Raw genomic sequence first — 24,003 nt, 5'->3', positions numbered from 1 at the left:
AAAGCTGTTGAAATTTTAAAAATTAAAGTCATTTTATTAACATATTAATATTACATGTATGTAAAAAGCATAGCTAAAATTATTGTATGTATATAGTTGAACTGTATATATATCTAAGTACAAAAATAATCTCTAAAGGACACTAATGAAAATATTAACAGTGGTTACCGTTACCTCTGGAGGTGGAGAGCAAAATAGACCATAAATTTTTAATCTTGTTTGAATTTTATATACTGAATATATATTATGTCACTAATTTTTTTAAAAAAATTATCTCCATCATTGGGCTTTTCACATGATATTCTATGATAATATTGGAAAACTTAAACATCCGTATCTGAACACAAAACTGTTCAGTTGATGATTGGGGAAGGACCCTTTTCCACAGTTTCTTTGAACCTAATGTTTCTCTTTGTTTAACAGCATATCAAAAACTACGAGTTTTTTTTTAAACATAATGTAATTTGGAAGAGAGTTATGGAAGTATTGACTTTACCTTTTTCTTATTTTAAATTTCTGTAAATTTGGGATTTTCAAATAAGTGCCTCAAAATCTTTATTTAATTTGTAGTTTTACTTTTTGTCCAGGCCCATCAAACTCCAGAGAAGAGAGTGAATACTGGAGAAGAAAGGAGGAAAATGTCTGAGGTATAGAGACATCTGTCTGGTTATTTTAAAGCTTTGCAAACATAATTTTAAAAAAGAAACAAAATCTTACTCTAAAGCCTCCAAACCTTTCTTTATTTCTTTCAAACAAATACCTATAACTTCTTTTTTTTTAAAAAAAAAAACCTCATTGAACATACCTCTGCCATTGGTGTACTAACTTTCCTGATGAAACTAGAAAAAACAGGAATTATTATTGATTAACATGTTCTTTTTTTTATTTAAGGAAGCAGCAAGAAAGAGAAGGCTGGAATTTATTGAAAAAGAAAAGAAACAAAAGGATCAGGTAGTTTTTTGCTCTTGTTTTTCTACCTTTGGCAAGTTGTAAGTGATAATAGGTTCAAGAGTTGTAAGAAGCTTGTCTTTAAAATTGTTACAGATTATTAGTTTAATGAAGGCTGAACAAATGAAAAGGCAAGAAAAGGAAAGGGTAAGAGGATAATCTATTAAATATACTTTTTTCTTAAGGAATACAATGATTTTCAGTTTATTGCTAAATGTATTATGTGTATTTTATATTAAATACTTGAAATGGTGTTTTGTTTATTTCTTTTCCCCAAAGTTGGAAAGAATAAATAGGGCCAGGGAACAAGGATGGAGAAATGTGCTAAGTGCTGGTGGAAGTGGTGAAGTAAAGGTAGGCATTTTATACCAATATGGTTATACTACCATTTTTCCCTCCAGTTCCACCTTGTTCTTTAAAATGCATGTACCTGGGATTTTCTTTCTTTAGTGTATAATTAATTTTTACCTAGAATTCTTCAACATTTATTATGAATACTGAGCTTTCCTGCATGTATCTGATATGTAACTTGTATTGCTGTTATGTGACTATACTCAAAATTGCTTTAAAAGTTTTTTGTGAAGACTATGATAACATTATTCCTGTCAGAGGAGTTTTAAAAAATTATATACAATTCGTGACACTGCAGCCTAAAATTGTTCTGTAATTTCATGTAGCCTTGAAGATTAAGTTCTCAGAAGACGCTTCTTAATCTGATCCCTGTTGTCTCTCCAACTTCATCACCATCCATTCCCTACCACATACTGTATGCTCTATTCATGCTGAAATGAAGACCATATTTGTAGTTTCATTACTGTATGTAGTCTGCCAAATCTCTTTGTCTTTGCACTTGTATTTCCTTTTACTTAATAGCACTCTCCATCCCTCCTCACCCTCACCCCCCACCTCCATCCGTTTAGCTAAATAACCAGTTACATAGATGAGTTAATCCAAACATTCCTTCTGGGTAGATCCACGCTGTTTAACCTTGGGCACATTACTGAACTTTTCTGAGCTTTGGTTTCTTGATTTAAAAAAAAAAAAGTTTTTTTCCGAGAACAGTGCCTGGAACCTGTCTGGCAAGGGCTTCTATAGTAATTTCCCTTTCATTTCTTTGTTCTGCCAGTCTGAATCTTACACTTCCTCTTTTGTTCATACAGCATCCTACACATATCTCTATTTGTAGTTGGTAGAATTCTAAGATGGTCTCCATGATTCTCGACTGCGGTATACACACCTTGTATTATTCCATTCCCTTGAGTATAAGTGGTACCTGTAAATACTATAGTATAGCAGCTCACTTGATTAGGTTATGTTATATGGCAAGTGGTGATGATGGGATGGTTCCTCCCAGGGTTACATTAACATATAAGACTCCTTCATAGCTGACTGGAAGGGGAAAAGAAATTAGAGAGATATAATTCTGCTCACCTGGAAGATAGTAAACATTCATGTGGCAAAACAGTAGAGATGACCTCTACAAGTAGTGGTCTCTGATGGACAACTAGCAAGAAAATTGTGGTCCTAGTCATACAGTCACAAGGAAATTAATTCTGCCAAGAACCAGTTAAGTTGGAAGAGATCCCGAGTCTCAGGTGAGAATTGTAACCCTGGCTGACACCTTGATTTCTGCCTGGTGAGATCCTGAGGAGGGGACCCAGCTAAATGCACCCAGATTCCTGAGCCAGGGGAACTGAGATTATAAATAGATATTGTTTTAAGCTGCTAAATTTGTGATAATTTGTTATACAGCAATAGAAGATGAATGCACTAATTTGTATCATTGAATAAACTGTAAGTCAATACATCTTTTTTTTTTTTTTTTTGAGATGGAGTTTCGCTCTTGTTACCCAGGCTGGAGTGCAATGGCACGATCTCGGCTCACCGCAACCTCTGCCTCCCGGGTTCAAGCGATTCTCCTGCCTCAGCCTCCAGAGTAGCTGGGATTACAGGCGTGCACCACCACGCCCAGCTAATTTTGTATTTTTAGTAGAGACGGGGTTTCTCCATGTTGGTCAGGCTGGTCTCGAACTCCCGACCTCAGGTGACCTGCCTGCCTCGGCCTCCCAAAGTGCTGGGATTACAGGCGTGAGTCACCATGCCCGGCCTAAGTCAATACATCTTCAAACTATAAGTTTCATTCATGTACACCCATTAATCTTGATATTTAGATGTACAATAGATACTTGTCAAATTGGATCGATTATAATTCTTGTTTTTTTCCCCAAAAGTTATAATTTGAATAAAAGTTTGTTTTATCTAGACATATACATTCTGCCCTGGATTTATAGATTTGTTTTTCAGTCTCTTGAGATGCAGAAGTTCTGCATATCGTAGTAATAATTCATTAAGAGTAACTTTTTCCAAATTTGTATTAATATAGATTATACAGTGTTTTTAGTAGTATAATTTTATCTTACCTTTAAATAGAACTTATTACCTCCTGAATGATCAGGAATGACTTAGAATCTGGTCCATTCTAAAATAACTAACCTCACATCTTACCTGATTGGAAAGAGAAAGCTTACCAACTTGTACGCCTTCAGATCTTCTCAAGCATTTTTTTATCAAGTCCATGATTAGCATTGAAGTTTTGATGATTTATTCTTCTCCCTTTTGTGTAATAAAGTGCTTTTTCCTATGATGTCTAATACAGTATTAATCAGTTTTATTAATGTTTAATAACTCAGACAATTTTCAAGTTACATACTGTGTACTGAATAGATTTCTGCGTCACTTTATAAACTTCTGTAATGCTTTCATTGAAGATTAATAAAACAATTTATTTTCCATGATTTAAAGGAAAGTCTATGTTAGTTTCTATATTTATTCCTCATTAAGTTTGAAATATTTTAACTTGTTAGGCTGTTTTATTTCTACATAGTTGATAAGGACCTGGAGGCTCAATATAATATGAATCAAATTAAGGAGATTCCCCAAAGAAAGATAAAACTAAAACTTAAGGAAGTATTTCAAAATTAATACTATTATTACATACTTCTAAATAAGAGGCATTATTATTCATAGTATAAATATCCAATGTAAATGTTTTTGATTATTTAGTATCTGCAAAATCTGGACCTTCTTTGTTTTATCCATTTTTAATGTGTCTTTTATGAATGTGTTTTTAGAAAAATTATATATTCCACATTTATGGTTATATGGTGATTATAATATGGAAGAGGTGTATCTCTTGTTTGAAAATATCTTGGAATACCATTTGGTAGTAAAAAGAATAGCTTGTTTATACATGCAACACCATGGATCAATCTTAAAAACCTGTGAGTGAAAGAAACCAGATAAAAGAGTACATATTTATGATTTTATTTACATGACATAACAGGAAAGGCAAATCCAACCTGTAGTGATGGAAAGCAGATCAGTGGTTGCTGACAGTGGGAGCATTTACTGCAAAGGAACACAGGGGAACTTTCTGGGGTAATGGATATGCTTTTGATTGTGGTATTGGTTATGTGAGTGTCTACATTTGTCAGAATTCAACCTGTGCTTACAATTGGTAAATTTTTATTGTACATAAATTATGTCTCAAACATGTTTCATCAGTATTCTAATATAGTATTTTCAACATTATTTTGAGTATGAGCATCTTCTGAGATGTTTACATACTTTTGTTTTTGCTAAAGAGAAACGGAGCACTCATTCAAGTTAAGATGATATTAGCATTGGGCTAAATTCGAAGAGTAACCAGTTTCATAGGAAATATGACCACCCTATAACAGAATTCTGATTCTTGACTTCAGATGTACATTTTGAGGATGTATGTAAAGACCACCTTGATGGAGTTCCCTGTTCTAGCAATTTTCATCACTTGTTATTTGAACATCTTTAATCAATTATCTATATTTATCTTGTATTGATTTTTTTAAAATAATGCTTGCTTATAAAATAGTATGTAGCTTACAAGATATTAAGACAAACTTTGTCTTATTGGGTTACCCTGAAGTTTCTTTTATTGGATTCTGACATTTTTCTTTGTTTCTTTTATTATTATTTTATTTATTTACTTATTTTTTGAGACAGGATCTCATTCTGTCACCCAAGCTAGAGTGCAGTGGTGGGATCATGACTCACTGTAGCCTTGACCTCCTGAGCTCAAGCGATCTTCCCATCTCAGCCTCCTGAGTAGCTGGGACTACAGACACATGCCACTGCCCCTGGCTAATTTTTTGTATTTGCAGGGGTGTAGTTTCGCCAAGTTGCCCAGGCTAGTCTCGAACTCCTGAGCTCAAGCGATCCGCCCACCTCAGCCTCCCAAAGTGCTGGGATTACAGGCATGTGCCACCATGCCTGGCCTTTGTTTCTTTTTTTAACCAGGCATTTTCCTTAAGATGTTATCACCTGGAAGTTTTCCCTTTTTTACTTTCATTATTGTGGCTTCTGTTCTCGTTACTTCACACACTCAGAAAATGGTTTTTTTAAAGGCTTCCACTCAGCCTTAGTCATATCTGGTGGTCTTATTCTCAGATAAGAAAAGTTAAAATAAGTTGACCTTTGCATTTGAAGTTATTGATTTCTTCTTAATAAAATTCTTTCACCGTGACTTCTGTAGCATTATGCAGTTTTTATTTACTTTTACTCTTATCCTTTTCTGACATCTCTATTTTTTACTATGAGTTTTCCATGTGGTTGAGTTCTTATGTCTCTGTGGTTGAGTCTTTAAGTCTTTGCCTTTATCCTTTGTCATTCCTGCAGAGAATCCAAACTTCCTTCAGCATTTACTTTTTCATTGATTGCCTTTCTTTACTTCTAGGCTTCTTGGCTTGGTGTCAGGGCAGCAACATCCTTCTAATTAATGCCTCTGCCTTACTTTCTTATTTCTGCTTACCATGCATAATATTGACTTACTGACCTTTAAAACTCTGTTGGTATACTACTGCTGCTAGAAACTTTATAAATCCTTTCTATTGTCATTTATTATTTGAACACAAACACCCAGGGCAGATAGCATTTAGCATTTAGCTATACCAAGCTTTTATAGCCAGACTTAGTGCTTAATACTTTGCCTTCCTTCTATTTGTCATCATAGTTCCTTCCTCTTCCACCTTCCATACCTAAATATATACATACATTGATTATTTTTACTTTAATGCCTTGGCTCATATTTACTCTCCTTACATTGCTATCAAGACCAGATTAAACAATATCTTTCCCCAAGGGTTTTTTTCTAAATAAGGATTTTACTGTTTTTTGGTTGTTTTTTTTTTTTTTTTTTTTTTTACTATTTTGTGAATTTGCTCAGTACTTACTACTTTGGAATCTCTCTATTGTCACTTGTTTACCATAGAATTGAATGTTTTATTAGTTGTGTGCTATTTTTCCCAACTTACTTGGAAACTAAAGATAGATACGACTTTTTGCCTCTTTTATATACATATAGAACATGTTTTAATAATGTTTATACCTTCATATCTGCTTGGTGAATTTAAGGATTTGGGGTATATTAAAAGCCATATGCAGATGTTTTTGTTAAATATAATTCTGAGTGTTATATAAAAGGAGGCTCTCATAAGCTATACATAAACAACGTAACAGAGTTACATGAAATGTATATTGGAAGCTTGTTTCAAAACCTGTTAATTAAGACCAGATTTTTCCATATTTACATGAAATTAGTGTCATTTTGCTGTTTTTGTTTGTCACATTATGCTTTATTATCAATTACAAAGTATACTGCTTTTTGGTTGTTAATAGCTACAATAGGAAAACATTTTGCTTTAGGCTTTATGTTTGTTAGTATGTTCATATTAAGTAATTACTTTTTTAAAAAAGTCAAGCATTGAAATTTACTTTGTCTTTTGAGACTAGTACAGGCCTGTTAGGCCTTATAAGATAAACATGTGAGAGCTCTTTGTTTAATCCCTAGGCTCCTTTTCTTGGCAGTGGAGGGACTATAGCTCCATCATCTTTTTCTTCTCGAGGACAGTATGAACATTACCATGCCATTTTTGACCAAATGCAGCAACAAAGAGCAGAAGATAATGAAGCTAAATGGAAAAGAGAAATATATGGTCGAGGTCTTCCAGAAAGGTATGGCTATGTTCTGCAGAAGTTGCTTATGCTTTGCTTCTGAGATAGTAATGAAAGTCACTGTGCATATTTATCTACAGAGGAATTCTGCCTGGAGTTCGTCCAGGATTTCCTTATGGGGCTGCAGGTCATCACCATTTCCCTGATGCTGATGATATTAGAAAAACTTTGAAAAGATTGAAGGCGGTGTCTAAACAAGCCAATGCAAACAGGTTGGACTGTGATGATCCATGAATTCATCCATGTGTGTAATTTTGTTGTTTGTCATACATAGCTTAGTACCTACACTTTGTGGATGTTTTCTCCTTTGTTCACATATGATGTTTTTTGCCTCTTGGGTACAATAATTTTCTGAGGTGCAAATTTGGCCCTTGATTACACTGTGGAAAGCATGTAGCTTTCCAGTTCAGCCTGATTTTTGTGTCTTGTTTGTGGGTTTAAACTGAATATACTATTTAAAGGAACATGTGATAACATTCTGCCAACATAATTATAACATTTTATCACCCACTTGCTTTAAATAAATCAGGATATAAATCTAAATTGAATCACACTTTATGCAGAACCCCAGTGCATTTTTCACCCTTTTCTTCATCACTTCAAAGCCTACTTTTCTCTTTGTTGTCTTAGCATGCTTTCTCTTCACGTTCATCTCTGATTTATAACTCTTTGTGATCCTGTTCATCATATTATTTCTTTTCTTCCATTGAATTAATAATGGTAACTGATTAATATGTACTTGAGCAGAGATAAATGATTGAGGTAAATATAAATTAATGTTTATATACACGTTATAAATTATGTACAGAAGCCTGATATATGAAGCATCTATTTTTTGAGAAAGGAAGGTTACAGACTTACACATATGCATATTTTTTATGAATAGTGAGACAAATTTTGTGGGAGGCTTTTATTCTCCAGAATTATTGATCTTTCTAGTATATATATTTTTTAATTAGTAAACTTTATTTTTAGAGCGATTTGGGGTTCACAGCAAAATGGAGTGGAAAGTACAGAGAGTTCCCATGTACCCCTTCCTCACACATGCACAACCTCCGTATTGACATCCTCATCTGAGTGATAACATTTGTTATGATCAAACATCGATCCATTATCACCCAAAGTCCATAGTTTACATTAGAGTTTACTCTTGGTATTGTACATTCCATGGCTTTTGACAAATATATAATTATAGGTATCCACCACTGTAATATCATACAAAATAATGTCACTGCCTTCAAAATCCCCTGTGCTCCACCTCCCTCCAACCTCCCTCCCAACTCTTGGCAACCACTGGTTGCTTTACTGCCTTCATAGTTTTACCTTTTCTAGAATATCATATACTTGGAATCATATAGTATGTGGCCTTTCACATTGGCTTTTCTCACTTACTAATATGCATTTAAGTTACCTCCATGTATCTTCATAGTTTCATACCTTATTTCTTCTTAACACTAATATCCCATTGTATTGATGTACCATACTTTTTTTTTTTTTTTTTTTGGTAATTTTTTTTTTTTTTTTTGAGACAGGTTCTTGTTCTGTCACCCAGGCTGGAGTGCAATGGCATGATCACAGCTCACTTGCAACCTTGACCTCTGGGGCTTAAGTGACCCTCCCACCTCAGCCTCCTGAACAGCTGGGACTACAGGTGCTTGCCACCATGTGTGGCTGATTTTTAAAATTTTTTGTAGAATGGAGTCTTGCTATGTTGCCCAGGCTGGTCTTGAACTCCTGGGTTCAAGCAATCCTCCTGCATTGGCCTCCCAAAGTGCTGGGATTACAAGCGTGAGCCACCACGCCCAGCCAGAATGGATGTACTACACTTTATCCATTATTCTACTGAAGGACATCTTGGTTGCTTTTAAGTTATGGCAATTATGAATAAAGCTTCTACAAACATTTGTGTGTAGGTTTTTTTGTGGACATAAATTTTTTAAGTATTTAAACAGATGCCAAGAGGATGATTGCTGGATCATGTCTTAAGAGTATGTTTGATTTTGTAAGAAGTCACCAAGCTGTCTTCCAAAGTGGCTATACCATTATGCATTCCTGCCAGCAGTGATTAAGAATTCCTGTTGCTCCACATCCTCTCCAGCATTTAGTGTTGTCAGTGTTTCGGATTTTGGCCAGTTTAATCAGTGTGTAGTGGTATCTCATTTTAATTACAATTCCTAATGACATATTCAACATTTTTTCATATGCTTCATGCCGTCTGTATATCTTCCTTGATGAGTTGTCTGTTCAGGCCTTTTGCCCATTTTTAAATTCATTTTTATATTGTTGAGTTTTAAAAGTCCTTTGTATATTTTATTTAACAGTCCTTTATCAGGTATGTCTTTGGCAGATATTTTCTTTTTCTTTGTGGCTCATCTTCTCATTCCCTTAATATTTTGTTTTGCAGAGTGGAACTTTTTTGTTTTAATGAAGTCCAGCATATCAATTGTTTCTTTCATGGATTCTGTCTCTGATGTTATAAATGAAAAGTTATCACCATACCCAAGTTCATTTGGGTTTTCTCCTATGTTATCTTCTAGGAGTTTTATAGTTTAATGTTTTATCTTCAGATCTGTGATCCATTTGAGTTAATTTTTGTGAAGGATATAAGGTCTGTGTCTAGATTCATTTTTTTGCATGTGGATGCCCAGTTGTTCCACATCTCTTGAAAAGACTATGTTTGCTTCTTTGAATTGCCTTTGCTCCTTTGTCAATGATTGGTTGACAAAGGATTTTTATGTGGGTCTATTTCTGTGCTCTCTGTTCTGTTCTACTGATTAAGTCTTGAAATCAGGTATTTTCAGTCTTCAGCTTTGTTCTTCAATACTGAGTTGGCTATTCTGGTTCTTTTGTCTTTCCATATAAGCTTTATCATAAGTTTGTCCATATCTAAAGACTAACATGCTGGGATTTTGATTGGGATTGTGTTGTATCTGTAGATCAGCTTGGGAAGAACTGACATCTTGACGATATTCAGTCTTCCATTACTTCATATTAGACCTGAAATATATCTTTGATGTATTTCATAAGAATTTTGTAGTTTTCCTCATACCCATGCATATTTTTTTAGATTTGTAACCTATGTATTACATGTTGGGGAGTGCTAATGAAAGTGATAATGTGTTTTTAATTTCAAATTCTGCTTGTTCCTTGTTTATATATAGGAAAGCAATTGACTTTTGTTTATTAACCTTCTATCCTGCAACTTTACTATAATCACTTTTATTGGGAGGGGTATTTTTGGTGTTTCTTTTGAATTTTCTACATAGACAATCACGTCATCTGCAAACAAAGACAGTTATATTTCTTCCTTCCCAGTCTGTATACCTTGTGTTTTCTTTCCTTGTCTTATTGCATTAGCTAGAACTTCCAATATGATGTTGAAAAGTAATGTTGAGAAGGACATCTTTGTCCTGTTCCTGATGTTGGCCGGAAAGCTTCAAGTTTCCATTAAATATGTTAGCTGTAGGTTTTTTGTAGATGTTAGTTATGAAATTGTGGAAGTTCCTCTCTAATTTAGGTTTTCTGAGATTTTTTAAAATCAGAAATGGGTGCTGGATTTTGTCAAATGCTTTTTTTTTTGCGTGTATAGATATGATCATGTGATTTTTCTTCTTTAGCTTATTGATGTGATGGATTACATTAATTGATTTTCAGATGTTGAAACAGCTGTATTTTATTATATTTTGCTATAAGAGTAAAAATGCCCTTTCCTTTCGTAGCTGGTAATCACTTTTAAGGAAATGATTTAATTACTATGTGTATAATTTTCTCATGATCTCTTTCTTAATAATACTCATTGTCTTAGATTTACATACACACTGTAATCTTTTCACTGACGTGGAGTAGCAACTTTCACTACTCCAAATTTAAACTATTGTCTTTGTTCTTCACTGTTTTGCTTTACTGAAAGTCATTTAATATTTTTTTCTTCCTCTCATTCTCACATTCTTTTTAATACTCTTTCTTTTGCTGAATATTCAAGAATTTTCATGTATTTCTGTTTTAAAAATACCAACAGCTAACTACCTTATTATTGTCCTTTCATATAGGGTTCTCAGTCATCTGTTCATACCTCCTTTTTCTCTCCTTTTTGCTCAGTAAAAAAGAAAACCTGAAGAAAAATCACAAGAGGCTTTTTTTTTTCTTGTTTTACTGCTTGCTAAGTGATGTAGGTTAGTTTTAGAAAAATTGGAATGTATAGGAGGAGAGTGTTAGGAAACAGGAAAGAAAATAATTCCAAATCCCTACAGAGGCAGTCACTGATGAAGACTTTGGTTAATTTTCTTGCATACCTTTTCCTTTTCTTTTTCCCAAGATAGTGGAAACAAAATCATACATACAAATTTTTATCTTTTTAAATTTAAGTGTTCTTACCATACATATTTCCCATGTTTTCTATTTTTTAATATCTGCATAAGATTCCAGTGCCTGAATGTGCTATGATTTATCTAACAAATCCCCTAGTATAACCAGTTGTTTGTAATCCTTCACCTTTTTGTACATTTTTCTGCCACATTTTATTCTTCATTTTTTATTATTTCCGTGAAATAGAATCTTACAAGGCCAATTATTTTGCTAAAAGATTTGGGCATCTATGTTCCTGATGAAGATTCTTGAAAGAAATATTACTAAGTTTTTTCTAGAAAAGTGCCAGTTTATACTTAACCCAACAGTGTATGACAGTGCCTGTTTTATTGCCCCTGGGCCAGTATTAATAACTTCTTAGGAACTAAAGAAGTTTTTTTTGTAATATAAAGTTGAAAATCAAAGTAGTATAGGAGATGAAGTTTTCACTATATTCTGCACTGTTTACACAATAGGGTAATGACAAACTAGATTCTTATAAGTAAAAGGTAGCAACTAATATTTAATTGGGCACTTGTGCAAGGACCTGTTCTAAGTAATTTACATATATAGTTAAACTTTACTGTTGTGGATTCCGTATTTGCGAATTTACCTACTTGCTGAAATGTATTTGTAACCTCAAAATCAATATGTGAAGCACTGTCATGGTCATTCATAGGCATGGGCATAGGCTCAGCCCATGTCCTTCATGAACCTGGGGTCATTCATGGGCTCAGAATAGCAAAAGTGGCCCAAAAGCATAGTGCTGAAATGTCAAAAGGCAGCGATGTGCTTTAGGGAGAAAATATGTGTGTTAGACTTCATTTGGGCATTAGTTTGCCACTACTGGCCATGAATTCAGTGTTAATGAATCCACAATATAATGGATCCAGGAGTCTAACTCTGTATTTACCCTAGGAGCAGTGGTTCTGTTCAGTATTCATGGAGACTTTATAGAACATAACTACGAGAATAATGAGAATTGAATGTATTATTAACTCATCATCACCAATACTGTGAGGCAGGAATTATTATTTTTGCTAGTTTACAGATTAAGAAATTGAGGCTATGTGTAATTAAGTAATTTGTTGAAGGTCACGTTACTATTAGTGAAACCAGGAGTTGAAGCTGGACAGTTTGGTTCCTGACCTCACTCACTTAACTGTTGTACCATATTGACTTTACTAAGTGTATTAGTCTGTTCTCACACTGCTAATAAAGTCATACCTGAGACTGGGTAATTTATAAAAAAAAAGAGGTCTAATGGAATCACAGTTCCACGTGGCTGGGTAGGCCTCACAATCATGGTAGAAGGCAAAGAAGGAGTAAAGTCGTGTCCTGCAGCAGACGAGAGAGAGCATGTGTAGGGGAACTCTCTTTTGTAAAACCATCAGATCTCGTGAGACTTATTCACTGTCACCACAACAGCTCAGGAAAGACGTGCCATCATGATTCAGTTACCTCCCACCAGGTCCCTCCCACAACACATGGGAATTATGGGAGTTTCAATTTGAGATTTGGGTGGGGACACAGCCAAACCATATTGCTAAGTCTTGAAAAATTTTATGAGGAATAATTAAAGAATCTGAGAATTGCACTTTGGGAAGTCAAGGTGGGCAGATCACTTGAGGTCAGGAGCTCAAGACCAGCCTGCCAACATGGTGAAACCCCATCTCTACTAAAATAAATAAATAAATGAACTGGGCATGGTGGTGGGTGCCTGTAATCTCAGCAACTCAGGAGGCTGAGGCAGGAGAATCACTTGAACCTGGGAAGTGGAGGTGGCAGTGAGCTGAGATCATGCCACTGCACTCCAGCCTGGGTGACAGAGTGAGACTCTGTCTTAAACAAAAAAAGACCGGGCGTCATGGCTTACACCTGTAATCCCAGCACTTTGGGAGGCTGAGGCAGGCGGATCACATGAGGTCAGGAGTTCAAGACCAGCCTGGCCAACATGGTGAAACCCTGTCTCTACTAAAAATACAAAAATTAGCCAGGCGTGGTGGCGCATGCCTGTAATCCCAGCTACTTGGGAGGCTGAGGCAGGAGAATTGCTTGAACCCAGGAGGCAGAGGTTGCAGTGAGCCGAGATCATGCCATTGCACTCCAGCCTGGGCGACAAGAGCAAAATTCTGTCTCAAAAAAAACCAAAAGATGGGCACCTGGCAAGATGGCCGAATAGGATCAGCTCTGGTCTGTAGCTCCCAACAAGATCAACACAGAAGGCGGGTGATTCCTGCATTTCCGACTGAGGTACCCAGTTCGTCTCATTGGAACTGGTTGGACAGTGGGTACAGCCCAAGGAGGGCGAGCTGAAGCGGGGTGGGGTGTCACCTCACCCAGGAACACAAGGGTTCGGAGAACTCCCTCTCCTAGCCAAGGGAAGCCATTAGGGACTGTACCGTGCACTCTGGCCCAGATACTGTGCTTTTCCGACGGTCTTCGCACCCACAGACCAGGAGATTCCCTCCAGTCCCTATGCCACCAGGGCCCTGGGTTTCCAGCACAAAACTGGGCTGCCATTTGGGCAGACACCGAGGTAGCCACAGGAGTTTTTTTTCATACCCTAGTGGCACCTGGAATGCCAGTGAAACATAACTGTTCACTCCCCTAGAAAGGGGGCTGAAGCCAGGGAGCCAAGTGGTCTGGCTCGGTGGGTCCCACCCCCACAGAGCCCAGCAAGCTCAGATCCACTGGCTTGAAATTCTGGATGCCAGCACAGCAGTCTGAACTCAACCTCGGACACTGTAGCTTGGCAGGGGGAGGGGCGTCCACCATTGCTGAGGCTTGAGTAGGTGGTTTTACCCTTACAGTGTAAACAAAGCCATTGAGAAGTTTGAACTGGGAGGAGCCCACCGCAGCTCACCAAGGCCACTGTAGCTAGACTGCCTCTCTAGATTCCCTCCCCTCTGGGCAGGGCATCTTTGAAAAAAAGGCAGTAGCCCCAGTCAGGGTGTTATAGATAAAACCCCAACTCCCTGGGACAGAGCACCTGGGGGAAGGGGCAGTTGTGGGCACAGCTTCAGCAGACTTAAACATCCCTGCTTGGCAGCTCTGAAGAGAGCAGCAGATCTCCCAGCACAGCGTTTGAGCTCTGATAAGGGAAAGTTGGCCTCCTCAAGTGGGTCCCTGACCCCTGTGTATCCTGACTGGGAGACACCTCCCAGTAGGAGCCGACAGACACCTCATACAGGAGAGATCTGGGTGGCATCTGGCGGGTGCCCCTTTGGGATGAAGCTTCCAGAGGAAGGAACAGGCAGCAATCTTCGCTGTTCTTCAGCCTCCGCCAGTGATACCCAGGCGAACACAGTCTGGAGTGGACCTCTAGCAAATTCCAGCAGACCTGCAGCAGAGGGCCCTGACTGTTAGAAGGAAAACTAACACACAGAAAGGAATAGTATCAAAAAGGACATACACTCAGAGACCCCATCCGAAGGTCACCAACTTCAGAGACCAAAAGTGGATAAATCCACAAAGATGGGGAGAAACCAGTGCAAAAAGGCTAAAAATTCCAAAAACCAGAACGCCTCTTCTCCTCCAAAGGATCACAACTCCTTGACAGCAAGGGAACAAAACTGGACAGAGAATGAGTTTGATGAATTGACAGAAGTAGGCTTCAGGAGGTGGGTAATAACAAACTCCTTTGAGCTAAAGGAACATGTTCTAACCCAATGCAAGGAAGCTAAGAACCTTGAGAAAAGGTTAGACAAATTGCTAACTAGAATAACCAGTTTAAAGAAGAACATAAATGACCTGATGGAACTGAAAAACACTGCATGAGAACTTCGTGAAGCATACACAAGTATCAATAGCCGAATCAATCAAGTGGAAAAGGATATCAGAGATTGAAGATCAACTCAATGAAATAAAGCGAGAAGAGAAGATTAGAGAAAAAAGTGAAAAGAAACGAACAAAGCCTCCAAGAAATATGGGAGTATGCGAAAAGACCAAATCTGCGTTTGATTAGTGTACCTGAAAGTGACGGGGAGAATGAAACCAACTTGGAAAACACTCTCCAGCATATAATCCAGGAGAACTTCTGCAACCTATCAAGGCAGGCCAGCATTCAAATTCAGGAAGTATAGAGAACACCACAAAGATACTCCTCGAGATCAGCAACCCCAAGATACATAATTGTCAGATGCACCAAGGTTGAAATGAAAGAAAAAATGTTAAGAGCCGCCAGAGAGAAAGGTCAGGTTACTGGTAAAGGGAAGCCCATCAGACTAACAGCAGATCTCTCTGCAGAAACCCTACAAGCCAGAAGAGAGTGGGGGTCAATATTCAACATTCTTCAAGAAAATAATTTGCAACCCAGAATTTCATATCCAGCCAAACTAAGTTTCATAAGCGAAGGAGAAATAAAATTCTTACAGAAAAGAAAATGCTGGGAGATCTTGTCTCCACCGGGCCTGCCTTACAAGAGCTCCTGAAAGAAGCACTAAACATGGAAAGGAACAACTGGTACCAGCCACTGCAAAAGCATATCAAAATGTAAACACCATAGACACTATGAAGAAACTGCATCAACTAACGGGCAAAATAACCAGCTAGCATCATAATGGCAGGATCTAATTCACACATAACAATATTAGCCTTAAATGTAAATGGGCTAAATGCTCCATTAACAGACACAGACTGGCAAGTTGGATAAAGAGTCAAGACCCATCAGTGTGCTGTATTCAGGAGACCCATCTCATGTGCAGAGACACATATAGACTCAAAATAAAGGGATGGAGGAATATTTACCAAGCAAATGGAAAGCAAAAAAAGCAGGGGTTGCAATCCTAGTCTCTGATAAAACAGACTTTAAACCAACAAAGATCAAAAGAGACAAAGAAGGGCATTACATAATGGTAAAGGGGTCAATGCAACAAGAAGAGCTAACTATCCTAAATATATACGTACCCAATACAGGAGCACCCAGATTCATAAAGCAAGTTCTTAGTGACCTAAAAAGAGACGTAGACTCCCACACAGTAGTGGGAGACTTTAACACTCCACTGTCAATATTAGATCAACGAGACACAAAATGAACAAGGATATCCAGGACTTGAACTCAGCTCTGGACCGAGCTGACCTAATAGACATCTACAGAACTCTCCACCCCAGATCAACAGAGTATACATTCTTCTCAGCACCACAGAGCCCTTATTCTAAAATTGACCACATAATTGGAAGTAAAACACTCCTCAGCAAATGCAAAAGAGTGGAAATCATAACAAAGAGTCTCTCAGACCACAGTGCAATCAAATTAGAACTCAGGATTAAGAAACTCACTCAAAATCGCACAACTACATGGAAACTGAACAACCTACTCCTGAATGACTACTGGGTAAATAAAGAAATTAAGGCAGAAATAAATAAGTTCTTTGAAACCAGTGAGAACAAAGACACAACATACCAGAATCTCTGGGACACATTTAAAGCAGTGTGTAGAGGGAAATTTATAGCACTAAATGCCCACAGGAGAAAGCGGGAAAGATCTACAGTTGACACCCTAACATCACAATTAGAAGAATCAGAGAAGCAAGAGCAAACAAATTCAAAAGCTAGAAGACAAGAAATAACTAAGATCAGAGCAGAACTGAAGGAGATAGAGACACAAAAAACCCTTCAAAAAAATCAATGAATCCAGGAGCTGGTTTTTTGAAAAGATCAACAAAATTGATAGATCACTAGCAAGACTAATAAAGAAGAAAAGAGAGAAGAATCAAATAGATGCAATAAGAAATGATAAACGGGATATCACCACCAATCCCACAGAAATACAAACTACCATCAGAGAATACGATAAACACCTCTACACAAATAAACTAGAAAATCTAGAAGAAATGGATAAATTCCTGGACACATCCACCCTCCCAAGACTAAACCAGGAAGAAGTCAAATCCCTGAATAGACCAATAACAGGCTCTGAAATTTAGGCAGTAATTAATAGCCTCCCAAGCAAACAAACAAACAAACAAAAATACATGACCAGATGGATTCACAGCCGAATTCTACCAGAGGTACAAAGAGGAGCTGGTACCATTCCTTCTGAAACTATTGCAAACAACAGAAAAAGAGGGAATCCTCCCTAACTCATTTTATGAGGCCAGCATCATCCTGATACCAAAGCCTGGCAGAGACACAACAAAAAAAGAATTTTAGACCAATATCCCTGATGAACATCGATGCGAAAATCCTCAATAAAATACTGGCAGACTGAGTCCAGCAACACATCAAAAAGCTTATCCACCATGATCAAGTTGGCTTCATCCCTGGGAGGCAAGGCTGGTTCAACATCCACAAATCAATAAATGTAATCCATCACATAAACAGAACTAATGACAAAAACCCCATGATTATCTCACTAGATGCAGAAAAGGCCTTTGACAAAATTTAACAGCCCTACTTCCTAAAAACTCCCAATAATAACTAGGCATTGATGGAACAGATCTCAAAATAGTAAGAGCTATTTATGACAAACCCACAGCCAATATCATAATGGACAAAAACTGGAAGCATTCCCTTTGAAAACCAGCACAAGACAAGGATACCCTCTCTCACCACTCCTATTCAACATATCATTGGAAGTTCTGGCCAGGGCAATGAGGCAAGAGATAGAAATAAAGTATATTCCAATAGGAAAAGAGGAAGTCAAATTGTCTCTGTTTGCAGATAACATGATTGTATATTTAGAAAATCCCATCATCTCAGCCCAAAATCTCCTTAAGCTGATAAGCAACTTCAGCAAAGTCTCAGCATACAAAATCAATGTGCAAAAATCACAAGCGTCCCTATACACCAGTAACAGACAAACAGCCAAATTATGAGTCAACTCCCATTCACAATTGCTACAAAGAGAATAAAATACCTGGGAATCCAACTTACAAGGGATGTGAAGGACCTCTTCAAGGAGAACTACAAACTACTGCTCAAGGAAATAAGAGAGGACACAAACAAATGGAAAAACATTCCATGCTCATGGATAGGAAGAACCAATATCGTGAAAATGACTATACTGCCCAAAGTAATTTATAGACTCAGTGCTATCCCCATCAAGCTACCATTGACTTTCTTCACAGAATTAGCAAAAACTACTTTAAATTTCATATGGAACCAAAAAAGAGCCCACATAGCCAAGACAATCCTAAGCAAAAAGAAAAAAGCTGGAGACATCCTGCTACCTGACTTCAAACTATACTACAAGGCTACGGTAACCAAAACAGCATGGTACTGGTACCAAAACAGATATATAGACCAATGGAACAGAACAGAGGCCTTAGAAATAACGCCACACATCTACAACCATCTGCTCTTTAACAAACCTGATAAACAAGCAGTGGGGAAAGGATTCCCTATTTAATAAATGGTGTTGGGAAAACTGGCTAGCCATATGCAGAAAGCTGAGACTGGATCTCCTCCTTACATCTTATACAAAAATTAACTCAAGATGGATTAAAGACTTAAACATAAGACCTAAAACCCTAAAAACCCTAGAAGAAAACCTAGCCAATACCATTCAGGACATAGGCATGGTCAAAGACTTCATGACTAAAACACCCAAAGCAATGGCAACTAAAGCTAAAATTGACAAATGGGATCTAATTAAACTAAAGAGCTTCTGCACAGCAAAAGCAACTATCATCAGAGTGAACAGGCAACCTACAGAATGGGAGAAAAATTTTGCAATCTATTCATCTGACAAAGGGCTAATATCCAGAATCTACAAATAACTTAAATTTACAAGAAAAAAAACCCATCAATAAGTGGGCAAAGGATATGAACAGACACTTCTCAAAAGAAGACATTTATGCAGTCAACAAACATGAAAAAAAAGCTCATCATCACTGGTCACTAAAGAAATGCAAATCAAAACCACAATGAGATACCATCTCACGCCAGTTAGAATGGTGATAATTAAAAAGTCAGGAAAGAACAGATGCTGGAGAGGATGTAGAGAAATAGAAATGCTTTTACACTGTTGGTGGGAGTGTAAATTAGTTCAACCATTGTGGAAGACAGTGTGGCAATTCCTCAAGTATCTAGAACTAGAAATACCATTTGACCCAGCAATCCCATTACTGAGTATATACCCAAAGGATTATAAATCATTCTGCTATAAAGACACATGCATATGTATGTTTATTGCGGCACTATTCACAGTAGCAAAGACTTGGAACCAACCCAAATGCCCATCAGGATAGACTGGATAAAGAAAATGTGGCACATATATACCATGGAATACCATGCAGCCATAAAAAAGAATGAGTTCATATCCTTTGCAGGGACATGGTAACCATCATTCTCAGCAAACTAACACAAGAACAGAAAACCAAACACCACATGTTCTCACTCATAAGTAGGAGTTGAACAATGAGAACACATGGACACACGAAGGGGAACATCACACACTGGGGCCTGTCGGGGGGTCGGGGGCTAGGGGATGGATAGCATCTGGACAAACACCTAATGTAGATGACAGGTTGATGGGTGCAGCAAACCTCCATGGCATGCGTATGCCTATGTAACCTGCACGTTTTGCACATGTACCCCAGAACTTAAAGTGTAATAAAACAAAAGGAATCTGGGAATTTAGCCATCATTAAAGAAATCATGGTTAAAGGAGCAAACTTGGAAGAATTGACTGACTTGTCATGTAAAAGAGGAACTAGACACAGGGTGGAAATATAAAGACACATTTCAGTCAGATATGAGGACTGTTCAAAGGTTGGATCATCGTGGGATTTAATGAATATCTTCAAACTGGAAGTATTTTAACCAGAGGTTTAAATGACAGTGCCTCATGGGGTATTTAGTTGGGAATATGGAAATATTTTATTCAATGAAAACTTGGATTAGTTGATACCAAAGGTCGCTTCCAATCTGAATGATTCTTTTGTCTTGTACTGTTTAGTGGTCACTGGCATTATAGAACATTTTCTCTGTACACTGTCACAATTTCTGATTATTATAATTTGTATGTCATTTTCATTCTTGATTCATTCCTTTCCTTGATTCAAACTGAATCAGCAAACTGAAATCTGTAGTCATCTAAGACTCTTTCAGATTCTGTTTTCTTCATAATCACCTATATTTGCCTGTTTCTTCTTTATGGTAGTAGTTATTTTTCCTCTTCCTTTCTTATCAGTAGCTCTGACCAGTCTGACTTTGCTTATATGCAGTTTCTTAATAACATACCTCTTCTGTTAGGATTTTTAATATTAGAAGCTCAAGCCATCTACGGTTCAAATGGCTAAAGCCACTTTTTAATAAATTATGGAGTGCCACCTAACATTTGTGTTTTTATGGTGCTTTTACTTTTTCCAAGTCCTTCTGTCTGTATTGCTTCATTTAATTTGGATAAAACTAACAACAGTTTCATTCCATTACATAGACATGCCCCTTAAGAGGAAGCTAAATGAATAAGCCCTTCTGCATCATTTTTCATCTCAGTAATCCTGTACCACCCCATCTCTTCTGCCCAATACCATATTACTCATTTTTATTTCTCAGATTATCTCTGTTACCTAGAGTGCTACTTATTGTTATGTTGTCTTCAACTTTATCCTTGAGAAGTCTTAAATTTTCTTTATCAGTAAAGAATTTGAACCATGGATGTGAGGCATGCAGTTCCCAGCCAAATCTTGTTGCTTATTCATGTGTTTACAATAAGAAAAGGAAAGAAAATAACTTACTCCCTTTTCCTCCCCTTGTCAGGGCTAAAAAAAAAAGGAAAGTTTGTCTTGGAATAATTATTTCTTGATAAAAGAACACTATACTTCTGTTATCTCTTTGTTTGATGCCCCTTATCCTCTTACATTATAATTTGTAGTCCATTTTAATGTCTTTGTGTTTTACTATCCAATTCCTAATTTCTTACTATATCTGCATTTATATTATCATCCTCTTATCCTTAATCCGGGTCAGTGTTTTATTGATTTTAAGTGGTATAATTCTGGAACTCAAAAGAAATAGTCTAATTTTTGTAAAACAGAGCATGCTCACGTGAATTCTTAATAGTGTTTAATGAAGAAAATTACTATCAAGAAGTAAACTGACTGTTTTCTCTTAATCCCCATGATCCCAGCACAAACGTAGTTTGTGCCCATAGTTTAGTAGAGCTGTATTACTTTAGAGAGGACTAAGCATATGGGTTATGGACTATTTTTGGTGTATATGAAGTAGTAAACAGTAATGCATATGAAAAATAAGGACACAGATTTTATAGGTTTTTAAACAGTGTAAGGAGTCATAAAATTGATTTTGTCTTTTATTCTATTAATAACGTGTATTACGCTGATTTTCATATGTTGAACCAACCTTGCCTCCCCGGAACTCTGTTTTATTCATCTTTATATCTTTTGGCAGATATAATGTGGCAAATAGTTGACACTCAATATTTGTTTAATAAATGATAGGAAAAAAGAATTAGTGTTAAACAAAAGCACTACAGTTATTAAGTTTGTGTTTGAAAGCAGCCAGTAATGTAAACCTGCTTATTTAAGCCAGCATAGGAAGCAGCTGTTCAATGAAGCAAAATTTATAAATCATATAAATACATAGAGCAAGTAGTGTTATATATGCATAAATGGTGTGAAAATCTATAAATCAAAGCTGTTATACATATGACCAGGTTCTTAGTAAACAATTCTGTGCAACCGCTGTTTAACCTATGCCAATTGTAAGTTCAGGCTAACAATCACTGGACACAGAAAGCATCTTAAGATGGGAAGTCAAACATGCTTTACTTCCGTAAAAGTTAGAGAAGGCAGTTGATACAATCAGGATACACAGCAGAGAGATCAGCTATCTTGTCTACTTGCAGATGGTGGTGTAAGCTTCCAGGACCCCCCAAAAGAGCCTTATCTGTAACCATAGTGTCTGAGCATCATACCTGAAGGTTTATCTGCCTTCCTCAGGCCTAGCCTTACGTAGATGGGCTATAGCAAAACAGAATTCAGCCTTGCCTTGATATTTGCAGGAAACAAGTTGCATTACAACCAGATATACCTTATTAATTTTATGTTAGAGCATTACACGTGAAGGTTTATCTGCCTCCTCAGGCCCAGCCTTACATAGATGGGGATGTGGCAGAACAGGGTACAGCCCTACTTTGATATATACAGGAAATAAGTTGCATTCTGACCAGAGATACCTTATTAATCTCATGTCAGAGCATCACATTTGAAGGTTTATCTGCCTTCCTTAGGCCCAGCCTTATATAAATGGGGCTATAGCAAAGCAGGATATAGCCTTACGTTGATATATGCAGGAGATAAATTGCATTCAGAACAGATATGCGTTATTAATCTCAGAGTTTTCCAGTGGCTAATGGGACTGTTAGGGGACAGCACAGGTACACTACAGAGGCATGAACAAATTTCTCATTCATTGTGTTCAGCCTACTCAAGCTAACATGGCATTGGTGAAGTGGATTTCTGGATTTAGCAATGTGAAACTAGATTAAGATTTGGCTACCCAGACACATCTGAGAGCAACAATAATAGGCCTTTAAACCAGCTATAGAGATTATCTAATTCTAGAAAATTCCCATGATGGAAATTTCATAAGAATCTTTTTTAAGTACTACATGAGGTAAATGAACCTTAGATCACTGTCATTCATAGTTATGTGATGGAATAGATTTTTAGGTTTTACAGTTTAATTTCATATTTCAAATATTTTTATGTTTCAGTTAGTAATCATTGCCAAAGAAAGTAAAAGAAGCAGTTATTTGGTATATGAAAATCAGAAATGCTCAGATCTTACTAGGAGACTGAGATCTATTTCATGTAATTTTCAGGACATAATTTAGTTATGGTCCCAAAGAAAGCCTATATAGGAAGTTTCTGTGCCTTACTAGCCAAAATACAAGTAGAAACACAGCCAACAACTTGCTCATCTTTCTTCCTTACCTCCAAAATTAACTGCAATTGATGCCATGCTATGAGTTCTCTGATTACTGGGGCTGGGTTTTGTTTATATTTGTATCTTCCATACTTAGCAAGGTAACTAATACAATATATAGTAGATGCTTAATCAATGTTTGTTATTGATACTTTTTATTTATAGTCTAAGATCAGCGTGTTTACATTCTTTCATAATTGTCAGAGAAAGACACAAAAGTAAAATTGGAAAAGATTAAAACAAATAACTGTTTTTAATCTTTTCCCTAATCTATCCATTTTACTTTTTTATAGTTGTGATATTTAGGGAATTCAAACATAGCTTTTTACTGTATTTTTGAAAATTCACACTTAAAGCTTTTGTTCTTTTTGTTAGTTTTTTAAATTGCTGCTGTACTGCTTTTGTTTGACTTCGCTACTAAGATTCTTATTATATTTGATACAGAGTTCTGAAATAAACTTGGAAACTTCTCAGATTCTTCCATAATTAAGTGTATCTAAAATAATCGTATATGTTTGAATAAGTAGAATAGATCAAATAAATAAAAAAGAAACCGTCTTGTGAAGACTTAGAGTAGAATTATAGATTTTACTTGTATTTAAAATAATACAGAATGTGATTTAGGTAGTAGATGTTTATATATATATATAGTGATTTCTTCATTACAGAGATAGTGTTTCATCAGCCTTCATATTCTGAAATGAAAAAAAAATTTAGGATAAATGTAATTTTTAACTTTTTAGAATATTTTATGTTCAGGATGGCTGA

At 36.6% G+C, this 24,003-nt stretch overlaps 1 protein-coding gene across 17 annotated transcripts in view; it reads left to right on the top strand.

Moving 5' to 3' along the window:
• Positions 1-24,003, top strand: part of NEK1 (NIMA related kinase 1) — a 216,646-nt gene that overhangs the window by 47,774 nt on the left and 144,869 nt on the right. For 7 of the 17 annotated variants that reach the window (XM_063664282.1, XM_054485166.2, XM_054485165.2 and 4 more), the window contains 6 exons: positions 588-647; positions 892-951; positions 1,045-1,095; positions 1,228-1,302; positions 6,833-6,996; positions 7,077-7,208. In XM_063664282.1, the coding sequence (XP_063520352.1) occupies positions 588-647; positions 892-951; positions 1,045-1,095; positions 1,228-1,302; positions 6,833-6,996; positions 7,077-7,208 (542 nt within the window). Of the gene's footprint in view, positions 1-587; positions 648-891; positions 952-1,044; positions 1,096-1,227; positions 1,303-1,625; positions 6,132-6,832; positions 6,997-7,076; positions 7,241-8,528; positions 23,460-24,003 lie in introns of those variants that run through there. The other 10 variants (XM_054485170.2, XM_063664283.1, XM_063664285.1 and 7 more) reach the window with 4 other exon arrangements.

This window comes from Pongo pygmaeus, chromosome 3, assembly GCF_028885625.2.
Source record: "Pongo pygmaeus isolate AG05252 chromosome 3, NHGRI_mPonPyg2-v2.0_pri, whole genome shotgun sequence".
Classification (NCBI taxonomy): domain Eukaryota; kingdom Metazoa; phylum Chordata; class Mammalia; order Primates; family Hominidae; genus Pongo; species Pongo pygmaeus.
The sequence above is the reverse complement of the archived record's forward strand: the minus strand, read 5'-3'. Positions and strand labels throughout refer to the sequence as shown.